Genomic DNA, 27,984 nt, shown 5'->3' on the forward strand with positions numbered 1-27,984 from the left:
GGGGGGGGTGCAGACATGGTACTCCACAGGGGGTCAGCCTTGAGCCTAGTGGCCCTTAACATTGGCATGAATGGGCTAAGGAGAGAAATGGCAAGGTAAAGGTGGGGTGGTGTAAAAAGGACCTTGGAAATTCGGTAAATGATTAATACAGTATGCAGGCGAGCCTGGATGAGCTCCAGTTTGTAGAGTAAAAGAAATAGATGATAATGTAGCATCATCCTAAGACTATGCGCTTGAGATGAAGTACAGTGTTCAGGGCCCCGTAGCCCTAACCCTGCATTCACTGTACCCTCTTCCATACTTCTTGGCTAAAGGCAGGGTTGGGAATTTGGACAACATTCAGGAGAGAACACAGAATTAATTAAAATGGACGAGTATGTGGGAATGAAAGAGTCTACCCCAAACAGTGAAGTGAATTAGGTTTATTAAACGTAGATGTGGACAACCTCATAAGGGTAATAACAAACGCAATGGATTTAAATGCCAACACGAGAATAAAACGAATGTAAAGATGTCTTTAAAGTGGATCAATGAGAGCAGCTTGTTGGCTGCAGGTTAACTGAAAGGCAGAAAGGGAGCCTCTGAAAACACGTGTGCCCACTCCACGGGGTTAGGAGACTGCTTCACAGTATGTAAATACTCAATTGAACAGTAAGAGGCAGCTAAGGCCTCCATCGCTATTTTAGCCACAGGGGCGGGGATTGCTCATCAAGGGAAATGCAAACATAAGACTAGCTGTTCCTTAAGACTAGCACTGTGAACATTAACCGCACGTCTGTTCCAGGGCGGCACAAATACGTACTGCATGCGAGTGGTGGCTCACCTCAAGCCTACCCAGAGGCACCACAGAATAAAGGTCTGGCAATCTCTCAAGAATCAGCGCTTAAAAACCTGTGGAAACCCTTCTCTGACATACCTGGGACTAGACACTGGAAATGCTTTGACTTGACGGCGACGGCATTAGCAGTGAGCCAGAGCTCGTCCATGTGGATGCAGTGCCGAGATCGAATCTGCGGTGCAGCCGCGAAGGTAACAGCTCATTCTTTTCCACTTTGCATCTAATCTGAGTAGATGGGAACACTGGGAATCTGGGTGAATGGCACCTGAGGTTGGAGAGCTTATACCCAAAGCCTCCCCAATTCAAATGATTTTCTTTAAGGAAGGGGACAGGACAGGACAGGCAAAAGCAAATCTCACGATTCTCCTTATAACATGGCTGACAATAACCACACAGGCAGCTGTATGTAAGTTAATTTTTAAAATTTAATCAGTCCTTTATAAAACATCCCAATTAATTAGTAAAAGTTGGCTTATTTTTATAGCCTTAAACATTGGTCACTATTTAAACAAGACATTCTAAAAAAAAAAAGCAATCACATAATAGTTTATAGTAATTTACAAATGGATGGTATACATTTAGATACAGAGGTAGAAGTTCACTTTTACAATGCTTCACTAATACACATACCAAATTCAAGGCACAAAATAGTTTGCTATACAAAAAAATACTGTAAAAATCTCATTTGCTGTCCTACAATGTGAACAAAACTTTCAAAAGAATCCTTACACCCGTCCATACATACTCCATAGAATATGATCCCCACCCCTCCCTCACTAATCAATGTTGGCACAAAAAATGGAAACTTTTCTAGGTGGAAGGTCCCATTTTTATAAACTCTGTGGAGCTGCTATGAACACTAGGTAAGAGTCCATCCAAAGACGTGAGACACAGCAGCCTCCTGAGGAAAGGGCACTTTCTGTATGCAGCAAAATTCACAGGTAGAACAATGCATGGTTTTTGGGGAGAACTAGGTCTCCAGAGTAATTGATACATAATGAAATATTTCAAAGATTAAACTGAAAATCAGCTGATTTAATATTTTAAAAAAGAAACCTGATCACGACTAAAACGCAAATGTCATTCACCTCGACTTCATTGGAATTGTTAAACCTCCTAATAGAGCTGAACACACAAATGTCAGGAAGAGGAGCCACATTAGGTTTGCAAGACGGAGATTTAGGAAACATGAGATAGAGCACTGTTTAGTCCTTGAAATTTCAAGGATGTCAACTGGCTAGAGCTTAATTATAAGGGTTAATAAACTACGGGAATTGGGAACAGCGACCCAGTCGAGACACACTGGAGTTACCTCCAGACTTTCCGTTCCTCATCCAAACCGCAACGGCAGTCTGAAGATTCCTCACCGTGCCTGTACCGAGGAGACTGGCTCTCTAGAAGGATCCTGTTGGCAACAACTTCATTCTTGTTGATCACATCTTCCCAGTTACTCTAGTCAGTTAATCGATACTTTATTTTTTTAACGTTGATTAAAAAAAAAGTCATTATGGGCATAGACTCCGGAGGATGTCAGTAATGCTGATGTGCATCAGATCAAAACAGTTTGATCTTCTGATACAAATGGTATTCCGTACAAAAAGATTCTTAGATTCCGTTTTTTGCTTCATTATTATTTGTGGCTTGTTTTCTCTGAGCAATAAAGGGGTACATACACTTGTCCGCTCCTAGGAACCGATACATGCACACGACAGCTTCAAAAGGGAGGATGCTGAAAGAGAAAGGGCCGTCGTTAGTGAAGGTGAAGCCCGAGGGGCAGGCTGGGGAGACGGGAAGCCCTCCCGACTTGCCTCTTCATGAAGGTCACGATGTACATGAGCCGAGGGGTGCAGATCATGGGCTGGTCAGTGAGGATGGCCTGCATGGCCTGCTTCACACAGTAATCGGGCTTCAGAGGTGGCAGGAAAGGCTCGATTTCTTTCCTGTAAGTTGTAAAGAGCAGCCTAAGAAGTAACCAGAGACGCGGGAGTGGGGCTACACGTGGAAGGCTTTCTGAGCGAGGGGCCAGGAGCATGCTTGTTCTCCTCTCTGTCCTTTGCGGCATCATCCGCATGTTCCTACTACTGTGAGAGGGAAGGGAATCAACTGCACCATTAGGCTAACTTGGGGGTGGGGTGGGGGGAGAGACCCACAACAAGCCAAACTGGCGGTTTCCCTTAAAACGAGGAACTTGTTTTTCTTAACAATGCCTCAGAATATATTTCAGTTTCTTTTGTTTTGCTTGTTTTGATAGCAAACATAGAAGGTGCTAGACATAACAAAAACTAAAGGCAGAGAAAATGCCTTTAGAATAGTTTCCGTTAGATGTGGTTCAAATACTGGCACAGCCTGCGTGAGAGAAAGCCAAGTGTGCTCTCCTGAGTGCGTGAATACACTCGTTTTGGCGGAGGGTTCTGGGAAACAGGTGCATATGCACATCGTGCCCTCAAGTCAGTTCACTGCTTTCTAGAATGGGCTAAAGCAACAATGCAGTTTTTCTTCTGCTGCCCACCCCAGACCAGATCTTGTAACTGCCATTTTTCTAGAGGAAACTGCTCCTCTAGACCCTCGGTGGTCAGCTCGCAAAGGACATAAGGGGGGGAAACTCAAGTCAAGTTTCCATGTTAGGGGAGCAGGCTATCAGTCACACCGGACCTGTTTCACTACTCCTTCCCATCCACTGTGTGTTCAGAAGGTCCCGATGCCTACAGGGAGCTGGTCAGTTATCTCCCTTAGCCTGTCCGAGCGACCCAAGCCCAGATCTCAAAGTGAGCAGGTTTCAGGAGTACCCTCTCTACACGACTGCCCGTTTTGTTTATGCGCTCAGCTCAAGTCAGAGGCAAGCTGACACTTAGAGTCTAGTCTACTCCAGCCTGTCGGAGTGATGACTCTAATGTAAGTATATTCCCCACAAAAGGAAGTTTCCAATCTGGAGGGTAATAGTAAAAAATCTTGTAGAAGCAGCCCTTGGGGCAGGGAGATGGCTGCATGTCCAACGTGGTCCCCAGGAGACCCTCCTTTTTCCTAACCCACAGTGATGTTGCAGAAGGGAGCCCCGGGCGCGACGGCTACACACTTGTCTGCTAACCGGCTGCTCTGCAGCACAAAGGCCCTGGAGAGATTTGTTTAAAATATGGGCCGCTTCACGAATTTGTGTGTCATCCTTGCGCCGGAGCCATGCTAATCTCTGCATCGTTCCGGTTTCCGTCTATGTGCTGGCGAGGCAAGCACGGTCCTGGAGAGATTCAGGGCCTTGGAAACCCTACGGGGAAGTTTCCCCGTTTCTGAGCTGGAATCGACCTGACAGTGGGTTTGCTGGTTAATATTATACAAACTAAGCTCCAAAGAAATGGCCTTTTGAGAAAAACCCCTTGTAATTAATCACACTAAACTGTGTACCTGGAAAACGCCGACTTGGCCAATGTGGCATTTATCAATGTTGAAATGCAATCTTCCAATCTGGAAAGATGATTTTTTACTAGTGTTTTATTAGAAGACGGGTTCTGACTGACCTGATTCGGCAGCCTCTGAACATGCCCGTGTCCACAAGGTAAGGGCAAACCAATGTTGTTTTGATGCCATCTTTTTCTGCAGCCTTCAGCTCATGGCTCAGAGACTCGTGAAAACCCACCACTCCAAATTTACTGGCGCAGTAATCCTGGGGCAGAGACAGCGAGAAGAGAAATGGTCACCGTGTGCAGAATCCCCCAGTCAACCCGAGGCGCTCTGCGGCTATTGCTTTGGTTAGATGTTTTGTACAAGAAGTCCAGGTGACTAAGCCAGGAAAACAAAATCCTTTTTAAAGACTGATCATTGATGTGGTTCACTGCAGAAATACTATTTCTTTTTTTTTTTTAGAAATACTATTTCTAAAGCAACAGAAAAAACAGATGAACACTTTTGCCACATCAACCAAGGATTGTATTACTTTAGGGAAGTCACCAAGAAGAATTCTATGCAAGCTAACAAGCTGAAGCTGAAACTGGACAGAGGTTCACTTTGAAGTGTCTGGAAAATTTACAAACGTAAAAACCAGTTTGTTTAATGCTATTAGAACAAAGGTAAGTCTTGCCTAGGTTATAAGTTGTTATGATCTTTCTTTTCACAGAGTGAAGCAAAAGTGAAAATGCTAACTAGACCCGGTAAAATTAAATGGGAGCTTAATTTTATGGCATGCAATATAGAGACTCTTCTCCACCTCCCGGTTTTAAATTCAGGAACGGAAATATTAATCGTTTGGCTGCCGAGGCTGCATGATATGGGGTTTTCTGTTGGGCACAGACAGCACAGAGCCGTACACACATACTCTAATCTGAATGTGGTGAAGATTTTGACTAAGCCTAGTTCTGTGAAGAGGTAGATTCCTACAAACCTCAGAGTCCTGGCTGCCTCACATTTGTGAGGCTCATCTCATAAGATGAGCTAGCACCGGAGTGTCACTGTTGGCGAGCTTAACTCAAATGGATCATCAACCTTTGGCCTCGTTTATCTGCTCCCCGCAGTGCTGCCCCTGCCCCACATGGTTCCACTCTTGACCCCACGCCTTCGGCATCATCCTGTGAAACTGCTCGTGAAAACGGGCCACACTCAGTCTCGGCTGCTGCGCCTTTGTCATACTAGTGTGGGCAATTTCATGGCAGGGGAGGCAGGGTTCCGTGTTGACAGCGGTCTAGTGGGGACAGTCTCCTGCCCCTTGTTCCTGTGGGTCAGGTCATTCTACACACAGCACGAGAGTTCGCACGAATGTTCCCGAATTCTTCTTAGGATTTGGGGGTACTCATCCCAAGGTGACTGGTTAAAAGGGGAAACGCTTCCTGTGTGACCAACCTCCACTCCAGCAGTACTGAACAATCCCAAGGAGCTCGCCACTGTCACAATGTGGCCATGATTGGTCTCCAGCATGGTGGGGAGGAAAGCCTTGGTGGTCTGGAAAACAAACGAGACAGGGCGTCAGATCCACGGAAACCCCACTGAAGGCCCGAGGGTGGACGTCCATCCATGCGTCACACTTCCTGAGTCTCCAACAAGCTCCTTCGGCACCCATTTCAACCCACAGCCACCAGGACTGTAAGACAACAGCCTGAGGGGCCAATGCCCAGCGTTGAAGAAACCAGCAACAGAAGGCTCTTCATCACCTTTCAAGTGATAGTCATCTGCAAAGGAACCCTGGTGGCATAGTGGTTATGGGCTGGGCTGCAGTCCCCAAGGCCATCATCTTGAAACCACCACCGCTCCGAGCAAGGAAAAGGGATCTCTACTCCCATCAATAGTTGTAAGTACTGGAAATGCACAGGGGCAGTTCTCCCTTGCTCTACAGAGTAGGAGTCAGGATCTACTTGATGACAGTTGACAGTGAACCAAACTACTCCCACCTCAGGCATGACTCTGTGTCAGAATCACTGACGTGCTACCACACGGTAGCCCATGACCTCACGAACCCTCCAGCTGACCCGTGAAGAGGGGTCTTGGATGAAAATGCTGACCATGTGACTATGTTTAAGGACCCACAGCTTTGCCACCAAGATGAACTAAGTGGAGGTGTAAAAAGCATTTTAGGATGGGGGCATAGACTCCTCTGAAGTGAAACTGTCTTGTACTGCTACCTTTGCACTGACTAGAACGTGTAGCATTCGAAATGCCAGCGCCCTACTGTGGGGCTTGCTGGGCGTCACTCTCCCAGGGAGGCAGGTGACTGGTAAAGGCAGGTGGCAGAAGTGCCAGGGCAGTGGCCCAAGAGGTGGTGTCAATCCTTATTCATTGAGCTCTCACTGTCCTCTAACCCTCTGGCTTTCAAAATCCTACTTTGTACTTCAAAAAAAAATCACTTCAAATTGCTTCAGATGATCTATTAAACTATTCTACCAGACTCCCAACGGTTTTATAACCTGTTTCTTAAAAGAAAGCAGAAAACGGCAATCTGTCTACTGTTGAGTTATGTCCTGCTGCCAACAGCGCTTCCCATGATTTATGAAGTTTAAACAACAGCACCACACAGCCGACGCGGAGAAGAGCCGCATTCCTTTCTCAAAGGATTTCTTGGCTAGGGTATCACTGAGCTTTTGTTTTAAACATGAACATCTAATTTGTTATAAGTTTTACATGTTCAAGATAAAAACGGGGATTCCATTAATGCTCAAGGTTTCCAATGCTCCAATCCAGGACGCCCTACGAGCCTGCCAATCCTCACAGTGTCTCCACTCTCGCTCCTGCCCTCCATCTCCAACACCCCCCCTGCCCCATGAGACCCGGTTTGTCCAGGTCTTCGATGCCATGCTTATTTTTGTCTTTCCCCACAAACCCTTCTCTGCCTTAACAATTTATCCCTGATATATAATCCAGAGTATAGCATTATGTTATATCTTTTATATTATACCACCAGTAATATCTCCCAAAATTGTTTATTGTAAGTTTCTAGGACATTAAGCCTTTGTCTAGCATTATTCTAGACTATCTTGACTTTGTCTCTGGTTTTCCAAGATACAGGTTTCAGGGTAACTTTTTTTTTTCTGTGTGGGTGGGTCATAGTAAGCAGGAATGTTTAGGGCAATGAAGACAGTAATTACTACTTTTTTCTATTTGATAGTCCAAAAAAGTTGAGAATTGAACCTTCAGGTAATTATGAATGTAACTTTAGGTTCTATAGTTTGTGACATGATATCACAGATATGAATAAGGAACACAGGTAAGCACTGGACTGCTAAGCACAAGGTTGGCAGTTCAAGCCCATCAGCCACCCCCCCCCCACACACACACACACAAAACACCAGAAAAGGCTATTTGCTCCCAGTGAGATGTATAGTCTGAGACAGAACCTTTTCCATGGCAGTGGGCTTTAGATTTATTAAGGGAGAATGGAAAAGAACTGATGTACTTAAATTGATGTTGGTAAAGAATATTAAACATTACCATGGATGGCCAGATGAATAAATTTATTTTTGGGGAAAAAAATCAGCCAGAATGTTCCTTAGAAGCAAGAATCACAAGACGTCTGCTCACTCCCTTTAGACTTGTTCTCAGGAAGGAGCAGTCCCTGGAAAAGGACATCATGCTTGGCAAAGTAGACGTGCCGCCAGGGAGGAAGACCCTCAAGGAGATGGACTGGCAGCGGCAATGGGCTCAAACAAAGCAATTCTGAGGAATGCACTCTGTTCTGGTGTGTAAGGTCAGTGAGTTGGAGCCTCCTGGAGGGCGTATCCCAACAATCTATCACAGATTCGCTACAAAGTAACCTCGCAGAGAAGTTTACAAAGTTCCATTTAAACCAATCACATATCCCTAGGAGTAATCAGGCCTCTACGTCTTCTTCTAAGCATCTAGTTATCACTAATTATTCCCAATGAAATGACCCAGAGATCATGTCCAAGTATTAAAAGTTTAAATTTACCTGCTCTTGAAAGATGGGATAAATTTAGTATGCAGGGTTTACATGAATATAAATTTATTCACTTAAAATCCTTAATCTAAGTTAGCATAGACTCAGTATTAAATCCAAAGAAATTACAGAGGATATGAAATATAAGAATTCCTAACCCATCTGACTCATGTCAGCTGTATGCGTCCCTTTAAATGGCCAGTGTCCTTCCTCACTGATTAGAAACACACAGACACCAGAGCGGGCTGGTGCTAATGACTTCCACATATTCATGCGCGCGGGTTCTCCCTGCAGGTGTTAAATGACTAAGCCAGACCTCCAGCACCATGTAAAGGTAAGTGATAGAAGATTAACACCTTCCTAACTGTTTTTCAGTTTAATTTGTTGTAAAAGTTCTGAAACCGACATGCAGTCAGTCTGATGGTCTTGACTCACCCAACAACTCTTTCTTGGACACCTGCAATAGTATATGCAGGCACTGTGCTAAGATCGCTACAATGACGGGCAAAACGGCAGTCGTCCCTATTCTTGTCCCTAGGCAGAACTGCAAGTTCCCAGCACAAATGGAAAGCAGTTCTGGTTTTGTCTGCACACCAGCAGGGTGGCACGTCTGCATATTCTAAAGAAAATGTGATTGGGGGCTACTGGGCCAAGTATCCTACCCCAACCTCTGGAGGTGGAGCAGAGTGGTTCACACACAGTTAGCTACTGCTTTGGTTTTTAAAAGAAAGGAGCAAACAAGAACAGAGCTTGAACATGGTTGTGACTAAAGTCGTCTGTAATTAGGGGTTGTAAACCTATTTCCAGGAAATATACTTCACCTTTAAGTCTCTAGCTAGTAAAGTGTGAGACAAGTCTGCTTAAATGTGAAGCTTTCTTTTGAAAGGGAGGAATCTGTTCAAACAAAAAGGCAGTGACAGGTGCATATTCCAATGAAAACATGTCATCTCTTCCCCTAACCCAGGGCACATTTGGCCTTCTGTATACATGATTGCCAAATGTGTCGATTTTTCTCCTTTCTAAGACAAAACGCTGTGTTCTCAAGCAGGAGAGGCTTACTGGTGATAGGCAATTCTACAATTACAACAACTATAAACAATGTTGGCCTTACAAACATGTTTTTCAGGACACTGTGAGGTGCCGTGAGCTGTCCCTGGCCACACACACAGCCTTGGAGCCCAGATCCTATCGAACACCGAGCGGGTCCCAGATTCTGAAGCTCTGATCAAACACGGAGCAGGTGCCGGGCAGGACAAGCTGGGATGAGAGCAATCATGCCGGGACCACTCAGACTGCTTTTGAAGCCTCTGCTCACGGTTCACACTGGAGCCCAGTCCATGTGAGCGAGCACCGGGCAGTTTAATCATTTCCTTTGCCGCCTGACTGGAGTGAGCAATTATGGCCGGTGTGTTATTTCCCAGCCAAACTCCTGCCTTCTGTCTGGGGCACATTATCAAGTAGGCCTTGATCAACACTAATTTGATTCCTAACTTTACAAGAAAAATGCTATAAAGGGGTGGCTAGAAAGCATCACATTTCCCCCCCTAGGAATTTTCTCAAGTAACCAGACTAGTTTTCCTTTCTAATTATTCTTGCCCTCAACAGTCTGGTAGGTGACATCTGAGATAGCACAGCACAGTCGGTCCCTGACACAGTTTGACAGCACAAAGAAATCTGGCAGTTTGCAATGAATTATTAATGTGCACAAATATTGTAGCATGTATGAGGTGGGGACCAGCAAAAGGTGAAGTGCTAGTTGCCATGACACCAGTCAGTTCAAGTTAAGGTTCGTGATCTTTAACTTTGTCTCAAAGAGTCATCAGGAGAATGAACATAAAGGGTGACTCTCAAGTGGCTGATGTATAAATTTCTACATGTGCTGCCTCTCACTGCTCATCTGAGAGGGCGACTCAGATAAGTCACCACCAAGGCTGCTGTGCTCCATCAACCCCAAGCAGGGGCTACCAAGTTCTCAGTTACCAGGTAGAAATGGTCTCTGTGGCTAGTTGCTGCTCAGGGAGGTTGGCAGGGCGAGTCAGACTCACATCCTAAGACACAGGAAAGAACCATTGGCTAAGGGTCGGTGCGGTTTCAGACTCATTCACCAATACACACCCCTCTGCCTCGTTTGAACCCAGGGGTGTTTACAATTTGGAGCTGGGAGAGACCTAAAGACTAGCTTACCTACAAAACAGAAGACCCTTTATAATTGATCTGGCTTTGATTACCCATTGTAATTGTATCAAGACCCCAAAGCGACAATCTGCCGCGGTTCAAGTGACAAGGTTGCTATGTGATTCAAGTGGACACTGGCATTCCTATGAAACATGCCTAACCAGCGTGGGACTGCTCGCCATGGCGCCTCCCTGGGACTCCTCTTCAAAGCACAGGTGCTTTGAAAGATCACTGTGAAAGACAGATTTATAGTGTAAATAAGAACTTAGAAAGAACGCAAGTAACTGGACTTAAGACATGCCACGTCACATGTCTGGGGGTCTTTGAAAGGTAGGTTTTACGCCAAATTAACTTCCCCCAAGGCCAGTCCTCTGGTTCATGCACGGCGCTCCTAATGACAGGCTGTGCAGCCCAGGAGCCGCAGCCACGGTGTCAAGTCAAATCAGCCCAGTGTGGGACAAAGGCAGGCATGAAGCCAGGTGCTAGCTGGCAAATCCTGACTTCTGAAATTTGGAGATGGATATTTTAAAGGCGTGGGTAAAACTGTCAAATCGCTTGCGCTGTGCCGTCTCCCCCTCCCCATATTCATAAGCAATTCCAGGTTAATGGACGCCAAGGGAAGAGCGAAGTTGATTTCGCTCATTAGGACAAGGTCACCCACCGTATTACAGTAATACATTTGCATAATTGTCCTGCGGTCAATTCAAGAAGTTACTTAATGCGAGTATCTCTTATTCGAACTGCCAAGAAAAAGCAGATGTTTACTTCCAAAGCGGAACATACAATTACATCATGATGAGGACCCCATTCACATCCTTAGCACCCCTTCTCTTAAAGGTTTTAAGAATCTCTGAAAAAAGGCATCAAGGAGGTGGAAGTGAAAAGAAACAAAATAAGACATTAAACAAAGGGCATTGAACTGGAAATTCTTTCAGTGCCCCCTCTTCAAACAGCTAAGTAACTCTTCTTCCCTTTTGCCCCTCCCCCATCCAAGGTACAATGAAGGCTTATCTTGATCAAGATCACAAAAACATAACCTCCTGCTTACCTACAAGGCTGAAATGACACCTGGTGGCACTCTTCACTAGGAACTCGCTTGCTGCGCCAGGAAAGCAAGGACTGCACAGCACAAGCTATTGACGCACTGAAAGTAGGAGTGCGCTCAGAGGGTTAGTAAAACGAGCGTGTGTTCCTGGGTTAATGGTGGGCGCTACCTTGGACGAAGGGCAAATGGTGAAATGCTGTTCTTGTTGTTGTTAGTGCTTAAACCCACCACCACCACCAAGTTTTAGAAGTTCTGTTTGGACCAATAGAGTGTCCCTTAAAAAAAGTCATTGTCGCAAATGACCACTCACTAGCAAGTAAAAGCCTCACGGACACTTGCTAGCATTCACAGACAAATATTTTAAGAGTGTTCAACAATACAAATTCCAAAATTGTCGGAGCTTCAAGATAGTCATCACCCCCACCCCCGAGTTTGCAGAGATGGAAAGGTCTGACCAATTGTGCAATATCGCCCCAAGATATGCAAGCCAGGCAATACATTCTCAGACTTCACAGTGTTCATCCTAGTTCCCGAGACCGAGACAAGATGTTCTCTCCTCAGAGACGGAGGAACACATCACAGGCAAGTTTGTATCAGTGCTACTGTGTGCCTGCGATCATTCTTATAAGAAATGCTTTCCTTCTGCATCCACACAGGTTAGTTTTAGCATTTGAACGACATCAGCAGTTAATACTTCACACACACGCACAGACACTCCTCCATTTGCTCTGCAACCACATCAAGATGACGACACCGTTGGTTACTCAGCGAAAATAGATGCATCGTTAACTCGCCTTCCCTCTGGCTCTCAGATGGGCCCACTCTGTCCCAAGGCAGCACCTCAGAAAGCAGCCTTCGCTTATACCTGAGATCTGGCAGAAAGTGGGTGATTTAAACTGCCCTTGCTCCGTATTTTGTGGATCCACCGAGTGTACTGTGAAGTCCCGAGAGCCCCATAAGTGCTGACGCTGCTCATCACCCGACCTTCCTGTGGGCCCTTGACCTCCTCGTGTCTGTATTTGTGAGATAAAGATGAGCTCTCCAAGGTGTCTTGGCTCAAACTTGTTCTATATTCAATAATTCTTTCTTCAGTTCCGACCACACGTTCAAAATACAAGTCGTAACACTGCAGTATTACTTTCATAAGACTCATGGATGACTCAGTGAGGTATCCACTCCATTAGTGCAGTTGGCAGCATCTGGCGATCAGTAAACACATCTACTTCATTAAATATTTATATGTTGCCATGGTTCTGCCTTTAAAGTAAGTTGAATTCCTGCTGCCCATGTATTAAACTGTAGATTACAGATGAAACAATCATTGATTTTCTTTTCTGTTACACCAGAGAAGCTCAATGCGTTAACCTAAACTGAATGGCCAGCACTATCTCTGGAAACCTGTTTCCCCCTGCCCTGATTTAATAACTCTGACAGGATGAAAACCATCACCTTCCAGAAAACAGGTTGTCATTGATGCCTCTGCTTTCCCCCTAGCTCAAGTCCCTTGAATTTCAAGTCAAAAATTCAAATACAACAAATTTCCCAAAGGGCAGAGGTTCTGCTCTTGTGACCACTAGGCATGACCCCAGCACCGAGCCCCACCAGGCGCAGGCCGGGACTCCCTTGCCCTTGTTCCAAAAGCCCAGCCCAGGAATGTCCTCCTGCTTTTCTCCCACCATCCTTTTAATTCTTTAAGTACAAATAGTTCAAATTCTTCATTTTTCTCCAGTTTGCTTACAGTAGAGCCTTAATTAAAAAAACAAACAACTCTTTACTTAAATTAAGGATATACTCACAAGATACTTATTAGTGAAAGAAAACTCATTTGTAAAATAAGCTGCAACTGATATCACCCAATATATTTAAGGATGAACAGCTCTGGTGATGTTGTGGGTTAGGTGCTGGGCTGTTAACTGCAAGGTCAGTGGTTCAAACCCAGCTGCTTGAAGGAGAAAGATTGATTATCTGCTCCAGGAAACCCATGTAAGGTTCCTATTAGTCAGAATTAACTCCATGAGTAGCAGCAGGTTTTTTTGTTCAATGTTCTAAAACTCACTGCCATTGAGCTGATGCCGACTCACAGCGACCCTACAGGGCAGGGTAGATCTGGCCCTGTGGGCTTTGGAAATAGTAACTCTTTATAACAGTCAAAAGCCCCATCTTTCTTCCCCCAGAGCAGCTGACCTTGCGGATCACAGGTGAACGCATAACCAGGGCTCCTGTTTGTGCTGTGCTAGGTATTGCTAGAGAGATCTTCGTGAAAGATCGATGAAAGAACCTTAAAGAGTACAGAAGTCAAAGCAATGGTTGGTAAACCTTGCTACGCACTAGCATCATCCAGGGCCCAGGTCACATCCCAGACTCAGGCCCTGCGATACAACACTCCACAGGTGTTGCTAACATGCACTCAACGTTGGGGATCCAAGGCTCGAGGACAGCGTCTCAGTCTGTGATGGGAACAGAATCCCTGTCCTCAAACCACTGGATGCCAGTAGCTATTTCTTCCAAACTGAGGGTGGCGGTGGAGATGGCCCCATAAGGCCCACTCTAGAAATAAATACACACATTAGCAACTCAAGTTCCACACAGGCCAGTGATGGTCCTCTCTTCCATTTCCTACAGACATTTTCCAGGTTTATAATATATGTGCACTGAAAAATGAATCACAGTTGATACAGGCAGGGGCTAGGCTATGAAGGCTGAGGTATGGACAACTTGGAAATAATGGAACCAACCCCTTACGACAAATTCTTCATTACAATCCATCTGACCTGCAGCTTGAAATCACTGACAAAGCTTCAGCCTTTTTCTTGAACTTCCCCAACCCACTGAGCCTTCAGGACAGAGTAGAACTTCCTGATGAGGCTTCCAAGGCACTGTATCTTTAGGGGGACAGCCTGCTTCCTCCTCCTCCTCCCACTAAGCAGCTGGTGGGTTTGAACCACCAAACGTTAGCTTAGCAACCCAATACTTCACTGGGCTACCAAGGCCCCTCCTTGCCCTACTGTAAGGGTAAATAAGAACCGTACGCCTATTCTGACTTCGCTACAAATTTGACTTAAAGGCACATGCAGGAACAGACCTTGTTCAGAACTCGGAGACTTTCCTGCTTGTCAGCACCCCCAATCTACCACTCTGCTACTGTGAAGAACTGCTCTTGGAGGCCGACAGTGCTGACTCTTACCAGCCAGTCTAGTTAAGTCTAGCTTCTTCAGTTTTGAAATCCATGATTAACGTCTCCAAAGATACCGTTTATGAAGCTATCTGAAAGTTTGGTCCCCTTAGAAGTATTATATAACAGAATAGAGGCTTTATATTGTTCAAGAGTTAAACAAGAGGAAAACTTAAGCCATCCTGCTATTGAAACCTGGATATAAAGTACTCACAGACCTGTGTTGCGTGCATCTTTGTGGAAGCGTTCCTCCCAGTCTTTACCTCTCCCTGTCTGGAAGCTAGGAAGGGGGGGCCTCGGCTGCACCGCTCCAGTCTCAGTGAAATAACTGCCTTGGATAGAGACTGCGGGAAACATGGGAGCCACAGAACAGATGGGCTGGGCTTTGACAAGACAGCGTTCATGTGGTACTGGTATCTTAGGGCAGCATTTTACATGCTGGCTAATTTACAGAATAGATTTTCTGGAGACATTATGCGATGGCTAATCAATCATTGCAACTAACCATGGTGATAAAAAACATTTGAAGATTCTTGTGTTAAACTACAGGGCCGGAGTGTAACTCTGCTCAGCCAAGAGCCCTAGAGGCAATGTGTGGCCCTGACAGCTCCCTGCCCGGGATCTAATCTGGAGCTCTGGGATGAGGGGCTGAGCCCTCGCTTCTCTTTCCCTACTGATGACCTCAGGCAAGTCCTACAGCCTTTTGAAGGTTTGCTTCCTCACCCATAAAAACGGGAATAATGCCCCTATTTAAGTCAGAATTGCTATGAGGCTCAAATGAGAGAAGAGCATTTATGAAACAGCTTTGTAAAATTTAAGTGCTATATAAAAGTACAGTGAATGCACACATACCTCATTAAGCATCTACTTACAGGCTATTTGGGTTGTATGTGAAACCCATTTTGGGTCACGGTGTTCCATCAAGTTCCTGTACTTTCTGGTTCTTACTACGTATGGTTCCTACTTCTCCCTGCCCTCCACACGGGGCCAGACCACTCATCTGGTCACGAGCAACTACCAACCACTAGGGGAAGCCTCAAACCCTCATGTCGCTTGTTAGCAGCTACTGCAGCAGCCCAGTCAGATGATGCTGGTAAACAGTGTCACTTGCTCCCACATAGTTCTCTTTTTCAGTGCTATTTAACTAGAAGAAAGCTACCATTTTACATATAAATCACAATCTTTGAAGGAAGAGGGCCCAGCAAACACAAACTACTACAAAGCTCGTACAGAATTATTTTAAAATAATTTAGTATACCTTATATTTCTCTTGCCCAAGAGACTGTAGACTATCCTGTTTCAAAAGCCCTTGAGAAATCAGTAGGGGGCAGTATGTTAATGGCAATTTGCAGGTGGGAAAATTCAGGCTTTGAATTTTAAGTTTCACTTGTCCTCAAAATACCCATGTGCTTACATAAGTGACACCACAAATATTTTCCCAGCTACACTGATTTGAAAGTGTTCTTTTGAGGCCCATTGTTTAGAATAACACCAACAAGCTGAACCATCTTAATATTCAAAATTCCCAAAACTAATCTATTTGAAGGAAAGGCAAGAAATTCACTTTTTGTGCACACAGCAAATGAGAGAATCGAGGGACGTTTCCACAAACCAGCAAACCCTTACCCACCTTTCACACATTTGCCTGTCTTTGAAAGTTTCACCGAGCCACTCATGTTTTGTTTCCAAATGTGAGTTCATGGTAAGTGACTTGTCAGCTGGGTTAATTTGACACCACTCAAGGTCGAGGCAGTAATTGCCCTTACTTGTTAAATATTCTAGCAGCATTTGCTGCAGTGTTGAAAGTTTTATGATCATTATGAGAGGATATTCAATTTTTTTCCCTGCGGTTCACTTAATTTTAGTTTCAGAGCATTTAGGAAAATGGTCCCTGACAGGTGTGAACTTGAGTTTTAAGAGAATTGACAAATAACCTAGAGGAGGAAAAAGGAAGAAAGAAAGAATCCAAGAATGGGCTATGCTGGAGAAGATCAAGTAAAACCTATTGGCATACCTTCCTAAGAAAGGGTAACCCCTGCCCTAGAGCAGAGTTGATGTAAACACACGAAAAAAACAAACTCAATGCCATTGAGTTGCTGCAGACTCCTATCAACACTATAGGGCAGGGCTGTTTCGAACTGTTGACCTTGCAGTTAGCAGCCCAACTTGTAACCACTACGCCACCAGTGCTCCCTGAGATGATATAGAACTTCTTTCAGCAGCATAGATCCAGGTGACTGAAAGTGGTCAACTTGATTAAATCCTATGGCCAACGCTGCTGATAATCCAAACAGTGCTGTTTTAATAGCGTTGAACAACGAAACAGGTAAGACGTTTTTCTTTACTTACCTTATGAATCTGTACATTTGCCAAGAAAGCATTAAGAAATTTGGTCCTATGAGTTTTCAATTACGCTTACCAAGGGTTTGCCTGCACGGAGCTCCTCGGTCAGCTAACAGTCGGGCAAATAGGCAGTGTCCTCTGAATAGCTCACTATTTCTCTCCAGGCCCTGGTGGCGCAGTGGTCAAACACTCTGCTGCTACAAACCTCACAACTGTGTAATTCAGGGTTACTTTTATTCTGCCCTACAAAGTTTCTAGCAATACCATTGTTGTTGTTCACACTAACTTGAGATAAAATCCACTGCCCTAGAGTCCGTTCTGACTCACAGTGAGCCGATGCAGCATTTCTGGGCCTGTAGAGCCTTACAGCAGCACATAACTTCAGCTTTCTCCTGAGTAGAAAGGTGGGTTTGAAGGGCAGGCCTTGTGGCTAGCCGTTTACTGACATATGAACATAATCTGATCCCAGGGTTATAGGTTCAAAACACTGGATTGAACTCATTCAGCTGACAGGGAACAATATCCCATTTGTTAAAGACTTCGATTTTAGGAATTTCTTTTACATAATCTTTGCTGAGAATACAGAGCACACAACAACAACAGTTTCTATGGGGCACAATTCAGTGACCGTGATTACATTCTCAAGTTGTGCACCCAAACGCATCATCTTTCTCAAAACTGTACTTCCCCCATTAACAAACTCACGTGTTTTTGAGCTGCTGCTGTCAACTGAACCCACTTAGAAGAGCCCACCCTTCTAAGGAAGAGGAATGCTCAAGTTAGACATTCTTCACTGACCAGGGAAGCTTATTGTTTGCTGAGCAATTCAGGGGATATTTTCGATGATATCACCTCTATTTTTTCAATATTCTAAAAGTTAGCTACAAAAAGCCCCAGTCTCATAAGAAAATATAGGTTGTGTGTAGAAGGAAATGAGATACAGATCCACCCTGCCAGTACACCCCCTAGTGGAATTTCAGCACAGTGCAATTTGGGGGTCCAAAATCATGTACAATCAAGAATTTCACAGCCTTGAATCAGTTTTCCCAGACTTGCTGTCTGTAACTGTATCGGAGACATGGGCCTTCTGTTATCACTCACCCAGCAAACCAACACAAACCAATATGCACAGCAGCTATCCATATGGATTATACGGCTGCAAACTCGCTACTTCTCATCATCAAAGCAGGCTTAATTTTGTTTCCCAATTAACAGCAACACACTTTATAGGAAGTTGCTACTAATACTCCTTAAAGCAAGAAGAAACTTACATAAAACTTTAAAAAAATCATTCTAACTCCTCAGTGAGGTTATCAAATTGCTTGAAAGGAATTTTCTGATTGCCATGGCTTAGAGATGTTCAAGTTACGAAAATCAGTGTACTGGGATTTGCCAAAAACCTAGAAAATCTGAAGCAAGATTAGAGTGAAAACAAACAAGAGATGAAAGGGGGGGTGCGGGGGGGACCAAGAAAACCGGAAAGAATGCGACCACTTAAGTATTTAACCTCCCTCTGCTCTTCTTCCCCAGGCCCTGGGTGCCCCCAGCCTGCTGTGAACGGCTCTGTACTCGGGGCACTCCCCATTCCGCCTCTTGGAAAACGCCATTCAATCGGTGTTAGCGTTAGCACAGGTTAAAGAGTGCTTCTACTTTGGCATGTCCTACAGGTTAATTTCTATCTACTTGGGCAGAGAGCAGAGAAAGCCTGCAATGTAAAAATAATGGAGGAGGAAAAGGACAAATACCACCTTTGCTTCCAGTAATCGAGACAAATAATCATCTCACTACGGTCCCGGAACCAACAACTCCTGACTGGTCCCCTGGGACCACCTCCTCCATTGTGACTGCTGTCAGCTGCCGGAGGCCCGACTCCCGGTCTACACAGCAGAGCTGCTCCTCGGGGCTTTCCTGGCTGTGATCGTCACGATGCATGGCCAGGTCTGTGCTTCAGTGGCGCTGCAGGGTGGGCTCAAAGTGCCCAGTGTTAGGTTAGCAGAGCTGGTCACAGGCGGCTGTCCCACCTGTGCTCCTTTCTCCTCATCCTTAAAATACAAGGGGTTTCAAGAGGTTCGTGGAAAATTCCATTACCCAAGGCTACCTGCCTGTCTCCAATTTAGGTCTTTTCTTTTAACAACTTTATTATAAATTAGGTGGGGGTTTTACATTTCAGTTTTTTATTCAACAGTTTAAACAACTAATCTCGCTTCTTCCATTACCTTTTAATTTCAGTTTTTCCTCACAAGCTTTTTGAAGCCCCTTATATAAAGATGGTCGAAATGAAGATACTTTGAAATTGGTGTTTTTCTTTCTCAGCAGAGTGATGATATATGTTGACTGAACTATTCAGCATCTTTCGTGTCCCATCAAGGCAAGACTTGAGTGGTCAAAGAACCAGCAGAGGCTCTTGCAGGAAGCCTGCGTGTGCAGGGCTCCTTTCGGGTATCCTGCGAGTTCCAGCTGGCTAGAGATTGGGGTGCAGCAGGCAATGGAGCAGGTGTGGATGCGGGAGGGTAGACATGAAAATCAGGCTTGGGAAGCCGGAAGATGTCATGTCAGCGAGGCTGGGCTGCATGCATTTCCAACAGCATGGCCAAGCACTGGCTGGAAGGAGGTGCTGTGGGTGAGGTATGGGACTATTCAACACAAGGCTGGTGGTTCAAACCCACCAGGCGCTCTGCAGAAGAAAGATGAAGCTGCCCACACCAGTGAACATTTAAAGCCTCTGAAGCCCGATAGAGTGTCACTAAGAGTCAAAATTGACTTAATGGCAACGGGATGGATTTTTCTAACAAACCTGAGTCCGGTTTAGATCACCCCAGGTGGGGGAGCAGAGTGTTAAGTCGGGAGGGAAGTTTAGAAGCTCTTTCCCAAGCCCAGGCACAGGGAACTGAAGGTACAAAGTAGGAGGTGGGGAGAGAAAGCGGGGAATCCAAGTTTATGGTGGTAATAATAGAACAGGCTGGGGCGTGATGACCTGCGCGGAGAACCGAGAGTCAGGGAGTATAAGGAATACACAGGAGAGGTGTATGGGCTTGGAGCTGCCCGAGAAATCACAGTAGAAGCTGATCAAAGAGTTGACCCAGTTAGAGGTGGGCAGGGAGGAAAGGCGTGCGCACAGAATAGCATCCTTACACTCAGGGCAGAAGATCAAGATCAAGCCACACACTGGATCCGGCACTTAGGAAACCATGGCCATTCTTTTTCCTTCACACAGAACAGAAGTTGTGACACTGGCTACGTGGCCCTATTTCCTAAACCACAAATTAGAGGACACGTGGATGTTGGGACGCTTTCAATCTGACATGGGTTCTAGTGTTCTGCTCAGCATGTAGGTCCATCCGACATTTTATCATATCACAGACTTTGATGTTCACTAGCTATAGATTGGGGCTCAGCATGTTATTTATCACCTACAGAAATGCAGAGCTCAAGGAGATGACCTCACTTGGTGTTGGACAACTTTCAGGCACAGGGTCCACTATCCCAGCAGCTGCTTCAAGTGAAACACATGGGCTTTCCTCAGGTCTTCATGTCACCACACCAGGGCATCACCGAGAATAAGATGACATGTGTTTATTCCAAGTCCACTTAAGACACACCAATAAGTCAGAACTCCACGTTCCCACTAGCTACTCTCTAGAAGTCTTATGAGTTTTAGTATTCTGTTATGGAGGAGGAACCTTTGTCCAATTAGTTTTATTTAAATACTTGAAGACTGGCTTATTTTGATTAAATCCTAAATCTAAGAGGCCTCAAAGAAAACCAGCACTCCTAACTCAAGAACAGAGGACTACAGTGCTGGAGATTAAAACCCAGTCAATCACCAAGGGCTTAAGCATTAATGATTAGGGACATTCATGTGATATGAGGTACTAATGTCTTTAAGTGCTGCATTACTCAGATCTAGCTGGGGGGCTTTTACTTTTCCTGGATGGATTTTAACTAAATAGACTTTAGACATTTGGATATAGATAAATGCCTAATTCAGTAATTAGTATTTTAAAACTGTGAAACCTTTTAAGTTAAGTGGCCTATTAATTAACTACCAATTATCTTGTCTGACTACCATATCAATAGAAGTAAATTACTGACTAGCTATTTGACAGATTTAGCCCTTTACCATGCAAAATTTGTTCTACAACATAAAATGCTTTTGCCTTCTCCTTTTGGTTAATCAGTGATCAATTTGCTGCTTACAAACATGGGTCAGATGTAGTTCTTTGGTCAGAACAAGAACTGGAGATACACTTCGGCTGTTAGAACTAGCAAGATAAGATTCTACTCTTTTAAAAAAAACCAAAAAATGCAAGTGAAGCAGTATTAACATTTTGGGGGAAATGGATTGTAGATCCTGTATGGAGGCTACCTTTTCCTCATTCAAAGGGGAGACCGAGGTGTTTTCAGATTTTTTCATCTCACCCAGAGAACCTAAGGGCAGGAAGGACTGCTCTGATCACTTCAGAGTTAAAGTGCACCACACTGCACAGGGAGTCAGTCCCTGGGTGACACAAACCACTAATGTGCCAAGTGCTGCCAAGCGCTGGAAAGGCTGGTCATCTGAGTCTACCTAAAGGCACTCCGACTCCCAACATGTTAGCCATTGAAAACCCCATGAAAACAGCTTTACTCTGATACACTTTGGTGGCCTTAAGTCAGAGCTGACTTGACGGAGCCTCACATTTTTTTAAAATTACATACTCTCTCTCGTCTCATGATCTTAAGGTAATTGTTTCACAGCAGGTTGCGCTGAGTACAACCTACAATAATACCCCCCTCTCTCCCTCCAAATCTATCACCTGCTGGCAACCAGGAGAAGGTTCCTGAGAGAGCAGAGTACTAGAAGGTGAAGACCCACGGATGACTAGAGAGGGCTGGGCAAATAGCGTCTCACATTGTGAAAACCCTTTACCAGGGCATGGCTGAGTGGCAAGGAAGGAAGCACTGTAGAAGCTTCTCCTTGAAGCCTGGTTACTGGGCAAATTCAATGGTTGCCATACATTCAACTTGAGCTTGATTCAGCTGATTTTATTAACCAACACTTGACTTCTTAAAGCCACCAACTTCACATCAATGCACAGAACACATGACAGTACTACAGCTGTGCAGACCGAGGAATGGGAAAATGTATGTAGTAAACCAGAGCTACAAGCAATACGTGTGAGCTGATGACCCCTTTGAAATATCATCTGTCTTACACAGCTTGTAAGTTAGTTCAATATAGCGCTTAGCTTTTGAAACTTCAGAACACAAACCCATGTGGGAATTTTCTGCATAGGTTACTTCTAAATATTTAAACAGAAGCCTAGATTTATTATCAAACATTTATCCAGTGTCTTAGAGTTCTGTTCTAGGCAAAGGAAAACAGATGTACTTCAACAATCTTCAATCCACTTGCCATCTACTTTGAATTGTAGGCTACGTACATCCTGAAGTAGACAAGAATGGACTAAGGAACAATACGGACACTTACTAAGCACTGAAAGTTACACCTGAGAGTATGTGCTATGCACCACATGATGGGACTGACAACAGTCTCGACCAGGGCTTCAAGGAAAGTCTTAGCCAAGGATTTGACTGCAGCGTCATTGGAAAGCAAAGGGTTGGAGAAGATGGACTTCAAAGTGCCTGGTCACTCTATGCAAAAACTGCCAGAAAAGAGCAGGAGTGGGGAGGGCAGGTCACACCGAGAACCCGAGCCAGGACATACAAGGCATGTGGGGAGGAGGACGCATGCTGGGCAAGGGGAATAGCAGGAAAAATGGCCTAGCAGGGGCAACACATAGCTCTTCAGCAGAATGTGAGCAGACCAGTCCCCAGGCTTCTTTCCTTCACTGGACATGACTCATAATTAGAGTCAGGAGCAACACTCTTTGTTTTTTTGTTTTTGTTTTGTTTTGGGGGGGGGGGCAGATGTCCACTGCTATTTAAGAATCTGGCTCAAGATCTGTTCACATGACTGAACCAGTCTTTGCTTACGTGAGCTCCCTTTAAAACATGTACAGTAACTTCCTTTTCCACCAACACACAGAAAAGAAGACACACTTCCTCCTGGAGTTCTGCTCTCACTGGCTGCTCTCTCAGGAGCCTTCTTCTGGTTGGCAGTCAAGTGATGGGCATGCACTAGAAGGGCAATTGTGCATGCCAATACATCTTTGAAAATGTATCACCAACATTTTCACCTAAGAGGACCATGGGAAGAAAAGCTAAATTCTGGTGGCTCTTGCTACATCATTTAAAACAATACCATCACCACCACCACCCATAACCAACAAGAATCATTAAAATTATAGCAATCGTTCTCTTAAATGTCCGCTGCTTAGACGCCCCTCTGCTCAAAAAGGATTATGAATCTTGCCAAGAAGTCAGAACTTGCAACTCTAAAATGACTTCTCTGACTCAATATTGAAAATAAATTCTTAAGTGTAGCTACTTAGGGGGAAAACAGCTGGAGAATTCAGGAGCCACCCAGATTTTAATATGAAGTGACGTCATACCGGACAAGGCTTCCAAGAACTCCAATTGAGTGGTTAAGCAACATCTCAGAGCACAGTGAGGACTCTAGGAAGGTGGCATGTGCCTCGTTGGTAGACAGATTCAGTGCTGGGATCCTTTTTACTTTCCTTAGAAATTTTATTAGGCTGACTTCCAAAGCTAAGGCTAGGGATTTTCTTTTTCTGTACACCCTCAATCAGGACTCTCCATTACATGGCATGTAGAAAAGAACTGCTCTCTCCCGTTACGTGTTTAATTGCAGATCCTATGGGTTTTCTTTAGCAAGCTAGTTACTTTTGGAATTTTTAAGTCAGAAAAATCATGCTTTTAGAGAAAGCATTCAAGATAGCTAAGCTTCATAGTTCTGTATGTGGGGAAAACTGACAGGGTATCTTGTGTCACTTTAGTCAAAGGCTGTTGTACAAGTCAATCTCCTGCAAGTGGCCATCACTAATCTACCCTGGGTTATGCATGTTTGAGATCAACTAGTCGACCAAAATCAGCTGGAGTTTCCATGGCGCCTTCAACCTTACTGTTCTGCAGAGGAAACTTAGGTCCACCTGTGATTTCTGTACCCTTTTTATGGCGGCTTGTTTTATGCCAATCACACACAATTCATGATCAACTGCACTGCCTGGTTTACTCAGTCGTGCCCACGCTTCCCCACCTGGTCACCCCTCATTCCCTTTGTCATGTGCTGTACCTTCTTTCATGGATCCTGCATAGTCACAGAGCTTTCATTCAGTTCCCTCCTGCGGCACACAACAAACACACAGTGTGCCCACAGATGGCGCGTACTTACATGTATTTGGTAAATCCTTACTCCTCACACACAGAGACACACATTAGCTCAGGTTATTTTTATGGTCATCTCTAGAGGTTTGGATCTGAGTTAAGCTCATGTTTAAAAAACAGAAGAAAAACTATTAAAATAATTCCCCAGGATCAGAGAAAAGGTTTGAAGTTCATTGAGCAATGTCTGAGTAAGTATTTCTACAGCCAGATTAAGTTTTTAAGCAACTGCTAAAAAATTAATGAGGTTTAATGTGACCTATTTAGGAGAAACAGTTTTTGCTGTGTTCTATTAGGAGGCTACTCTGCCTATGGAAAAGAAAAACAAAAGCGTATCTCCTTACCTTTTGTCACTGGATCTTATCTGCCTTTTACAAAAGTAAAGGTGAAATACTATGAGGAAGAAAAAGCATTATGTGGGTGAACAGTATGCAGTGTTAAGGGAGGGAGCTTCACACTAACCCTCATTACAGACAAGCTCAGCTGAAAAACTGGGGGCTAGTCCTGTTCCCCACCCTCTAGATGCTACAGTAGTAGTGGATGGTGAGATGCTGAGGTGGTTTAGACCTGAGCTCGCTAGGTCACTGGGCCCCGCACCCTCCTACAGTGGTTCCCACAGGAGGCGAGGTTTCTTTCAGCTGCAAAACCCTGAGGTGGCCTCAAAAGGACACCACTATGGACCACGTGGAGACTCGGTGGGTGCTACATGACTGCCAGGGTGGCCTGACCACTCTCATGGGGCCACAAAAGCTGATCTCAGAATTTTTGGCACTTTCTAAAATGTGGCTGAACAGTAATTTGGAAGCCTAAACTCTGACTTTAGGAATTCATAAGAACCACCAATGTTTTACAAACTCTACAGAAAGTAAAATAAACAAATCCAGGGCTTTATGCTCCCTCTTGCTATTTTTATGGCAGCTTTTCAAACAGTTTAAAATGATTGGCCCTCTCAAGAAATACTGGATTGGGGGTAGGAGGAAGAAAACAACTATTTTATAGTAACCCAGCATACATTGTAATTCGTCACAGAGGAGTAGCAGCTAATTAGAAGGAAACGCTGGTGAGGGAGCACAGGTGGCGTTCATGCTCTCTCCTTCCAACCTTCTCACGGAGGAGGGAACAGCAATAAAAACAAGGATGTTTATATTTACCCAGAAGTGTGCGTGGCAATTGACCATCATGGTTCTCTCAATGAGCTCATCAGGACATTCCAGAAGGTGGTGTCCAGAGACCACACCGGCATTATTGACCAGGACCGAAACTTCGCCAACTTCTTTGCGGACCCTTTCCGCTGTCAGGTAGACATTCTCTCTCTTCCCCACATCGCAGGTGTAGGTAAACACCTGCAAGTTACAGTGGGGCAGGATCTCTTCCTCACCATTTCCAGCTGTGAACAGAGAAGGGGGTGCAGACAGTAAGTGCCGCCACAATCAGAGGACAAAGACCACACGAAACAAAAACACTACAGTGCGCTTCAAATTTCTAACACCGTGAGGCTTGCCAGTAACTACGCTTACAGCTGCCTCCCTCTCCTAAAGGTCTTGGGGAATTACAGCAATTTACCGGACAGCTTTGCTTAGGGGAAAGTGTGTAATATTGACAAGCCCAAGTTAGTCAGACCACATGGGACCAGCTTCCTGGAGCTAAAGACACCTGGAAAGTGCTAGTCTCAGCCCAGAAAATAGGCCCCTTTCCCAAACATACCCACCACGCTTTGGGGGGGAGGGAGGGGGAGGGGGAAGACTAGAAGGACAGCGTGGCCCTGGGCTCTCATTGAATATGCGCACCATCCTAACAGCCTGAATTCACCCACAGCCAAAAAATGTAAAGTTGCTCAGGAGCGCGCGCGCGCGCGCGCGCACCACCACCACCCCCCACTCCCCACCCCACCTACACCGACCTGCAGTTTCTACCTTTTGCGTTTTCTAAGCTAATGCAGCTGCCAAGAATTGGATTGACAAATGACTGGTATGGGGCAAAGGTGCTGCCTCAATTCTCAGCATAGCAGTGCTTCCCTTGGAGATGAACAAGTTTATCAAAAGGTAGGAGTCACAATCAAGTTTCCTGGATCGATATGCACATATGGTATTTGTTTGGCTCCCCCCATTTGAATAAAAACATCAGATCCAGTTTAACTAATAAGCATACATTTCCTGGGGTTTAACAAAAACATGGGGGAGATTCACGAAAAGGCTTAAAGCCTTCAAGTACTTCGAGAGACAAGGTATCTTTTCAATCAGGCTCCGAGTATGTAACTAAAGCACTTAGTTATCGCTAGTGAAACAATGCTAATTTTTTCCCAGTGGCTAAAGTTATAGTGAAATCCTCAATTTTGCCCTGCTCGAAACGGTTCAGACCACAGAACCACACTGCTGCGCGTCTTCCGCCAACTTCCCAGACACTGCCGCGTCCCATCGCAAACGCGAGGGAGGAATCTGAGGGTCCAAACCCGGGGGTTACAAAGTCTCTCGGGTTCCTGGTGGGCTTGGGAAACCCCACAGACGGCCCGAAATGAGCTCCGGCCTCAGGCAGATACGGCTTTGGCACACTTTCTGCCTGCTCACTATCTGTGCCTTTATTAGGGGCAAATTCCACTTGCTTTTCAGAAGATCGACGGGCTCTTCTTTCCCTGGAGAGCGGGGCTGACCGTGACTGTGTGGCTCCGCCACCGGCCCCCACTCCCATCCCCCCATGCGGGGCGCGGGGACGGAGGGGCGGGTTGACCCAACAATGCTGGGCGCGGGTCCGAGTTACCTTGCAGCGCGGCGGCGTCGGCAGCCTCCAGGTCGCGGTAGATGTGGCGCACCATGCCCGCCGTCTCCTCGTTGCTCTGCGTGTTGATGTCCCAGAGCACCAGCAGCGCCCGGCGCCGGGCGAACTCGAGCGCGAAGAGGCGGCCCAGGCCGCTGCCGGCGCCGGTGATGAGGCACACCTGGCCCGCCACGCTCTTCTCCTTGGGCCGCACCAGCCAGCGCGCCGCGGCCAGCACGAACGCCCAGAGCACTTTGAAAGTGACCACGAAGAACTCCACCACGATGTTCATCGTGACGCCCGCGGTCGCGCACCGGCCGAGCGGCAGCGAACGCGCCCACCCCGCGCCGGAGAGCCCGGCTCCCGGCCCCGGGCCGCTGGTCCGAACGGCCAGAGCCCGAAGGCTGCGCCCCGCGCCCGCCCCCGACGTGCCCGCCGGGCTGGAGTGCGCGGCGCCGCTGCCTGCCTGCCTGCCTGCGCGGGACCGCTCCCGCCCGGGCTTGGCGCGGTGGCCCCGGCTGCGCCCGCCTCGGAGCGGCTGTCCGGAGCGCTCCCCGGGCCCGGCCGGCTGCAGCGGCGGTGACAGCCGCAAGTTAGGCGGCGCGCGCTGCCCTCATGGCCAAGCGGCGGTCGCCCGAGCGTCCCCGGAGCCGGCGCGGCGGCTCCCTCTCGACCCGGGGGAGGGGCGCGCGGCGGAGACGGCACCGGCCGGTCAGCAGCCTCGCGAGTTGTCAACTTGACTCAAGTTGCCAGAGGGTGGGAGAGTGGGGTGCGGGGCCCGGCGAGCGCCGCGCCGGGGAGACTCGCTGGGCGCGGGCGAGCGCTGCCCAACGGCTTGCAGCGGCCCGCGCAGCCCCGCGTCCCCCTGCCCCGCGCGCCCCGAGGCTGTCACTCGGGCAGCGGGCTCCGCGACGCAGCGCTGCTTGCAACTCGGAGCGCTCGCGGCCGCTTCTGAGCGGGCTCCACGCTCCGCGCTACATAACCCACGACCGGGAAGCGCCGGCGGC

The 27,984-nt window shown here is 46.2% G+C and overlaps 1 protein-coding gene and 1 non-coding gene across 2 annotated transcripts; both read right to left on the reverse strand.

The window, feature by feature from the left end:
• Positions 1–1,272: 1,272 nt before the first annotated feature.
• RDH10 (retinol dehydrogenase 10) lies at positions 1,273–27,981 on the reverse strand. The gene is made up of 6 exons (XM_075549576.1): positions 26,981–27,981; positions 25,378–25,613; positions 5,663–5,761; positions 4,348–4,493; positions 2,647–2,778; positions 1,273–2,567 (listed from the first exon to the last, which is right to left on the reverse strand). The coding sequence occupies exons 1-6, from the start codon at positions 27,267–27,269 to the stop codon at positions 2,444–2,446; spliced, it is 1,026 nt and encodes a 341-aa protein (XP_075405691.1). The 5' UTR covers positions 27,270–27,981; the 3' UTR covers positions 1,273–2,443.
• Positions 3,963–4,066, reverse strand: LOC142449516 (U6 spliceosomal RNA). Its single transcript, XR_012784671.1, has one exon. It is a non-coding gene; the product is annotated as a U6 spliceosomal RNA (small nuclear RNA).
• Positions 27,982–27,984: the final 3 nt, after the last annotated feature.

The sequence above is a fragment of the Tenrec ecaudatus genome, chromosome 5 (assembly GCF_050624435.1).
Source record: "Tenrec ecaudatus isolate mTenEca1 chromosome 5, mTenEca1.hap1, whole genome shotgun sequence".
Lineage (NCBI taxonomy): Eukaryota > Metazoa > Chordata > Mammalia > Afrosoricida > Tenrecidae > Tenrec > Tenrec ecaudatus.

Coding starts and splice junctions, on each gene's coding strand:
- RDH10 (XM_075549576.1), bottom strand. CDS start 27,269: ATGAACATCGTGGTGGAGTTCTTCGTGGTCACTTTCAAAGTGCTCTGG. Junction 5,762..25,377: donor ATTGCCACGCACACTTCTGG/GTAAATATAAAC, acceptor TTTGTTTTCCAG/ACCACCAAGGCTTTCCTCCC. Junction 4,494..5,662: donor TCAGTACTGCTGGAGTGGAG/GTTGGTCACACA, acceptor TCTCTGCCCCAG/GATTACTGCGCCAGTAAATT.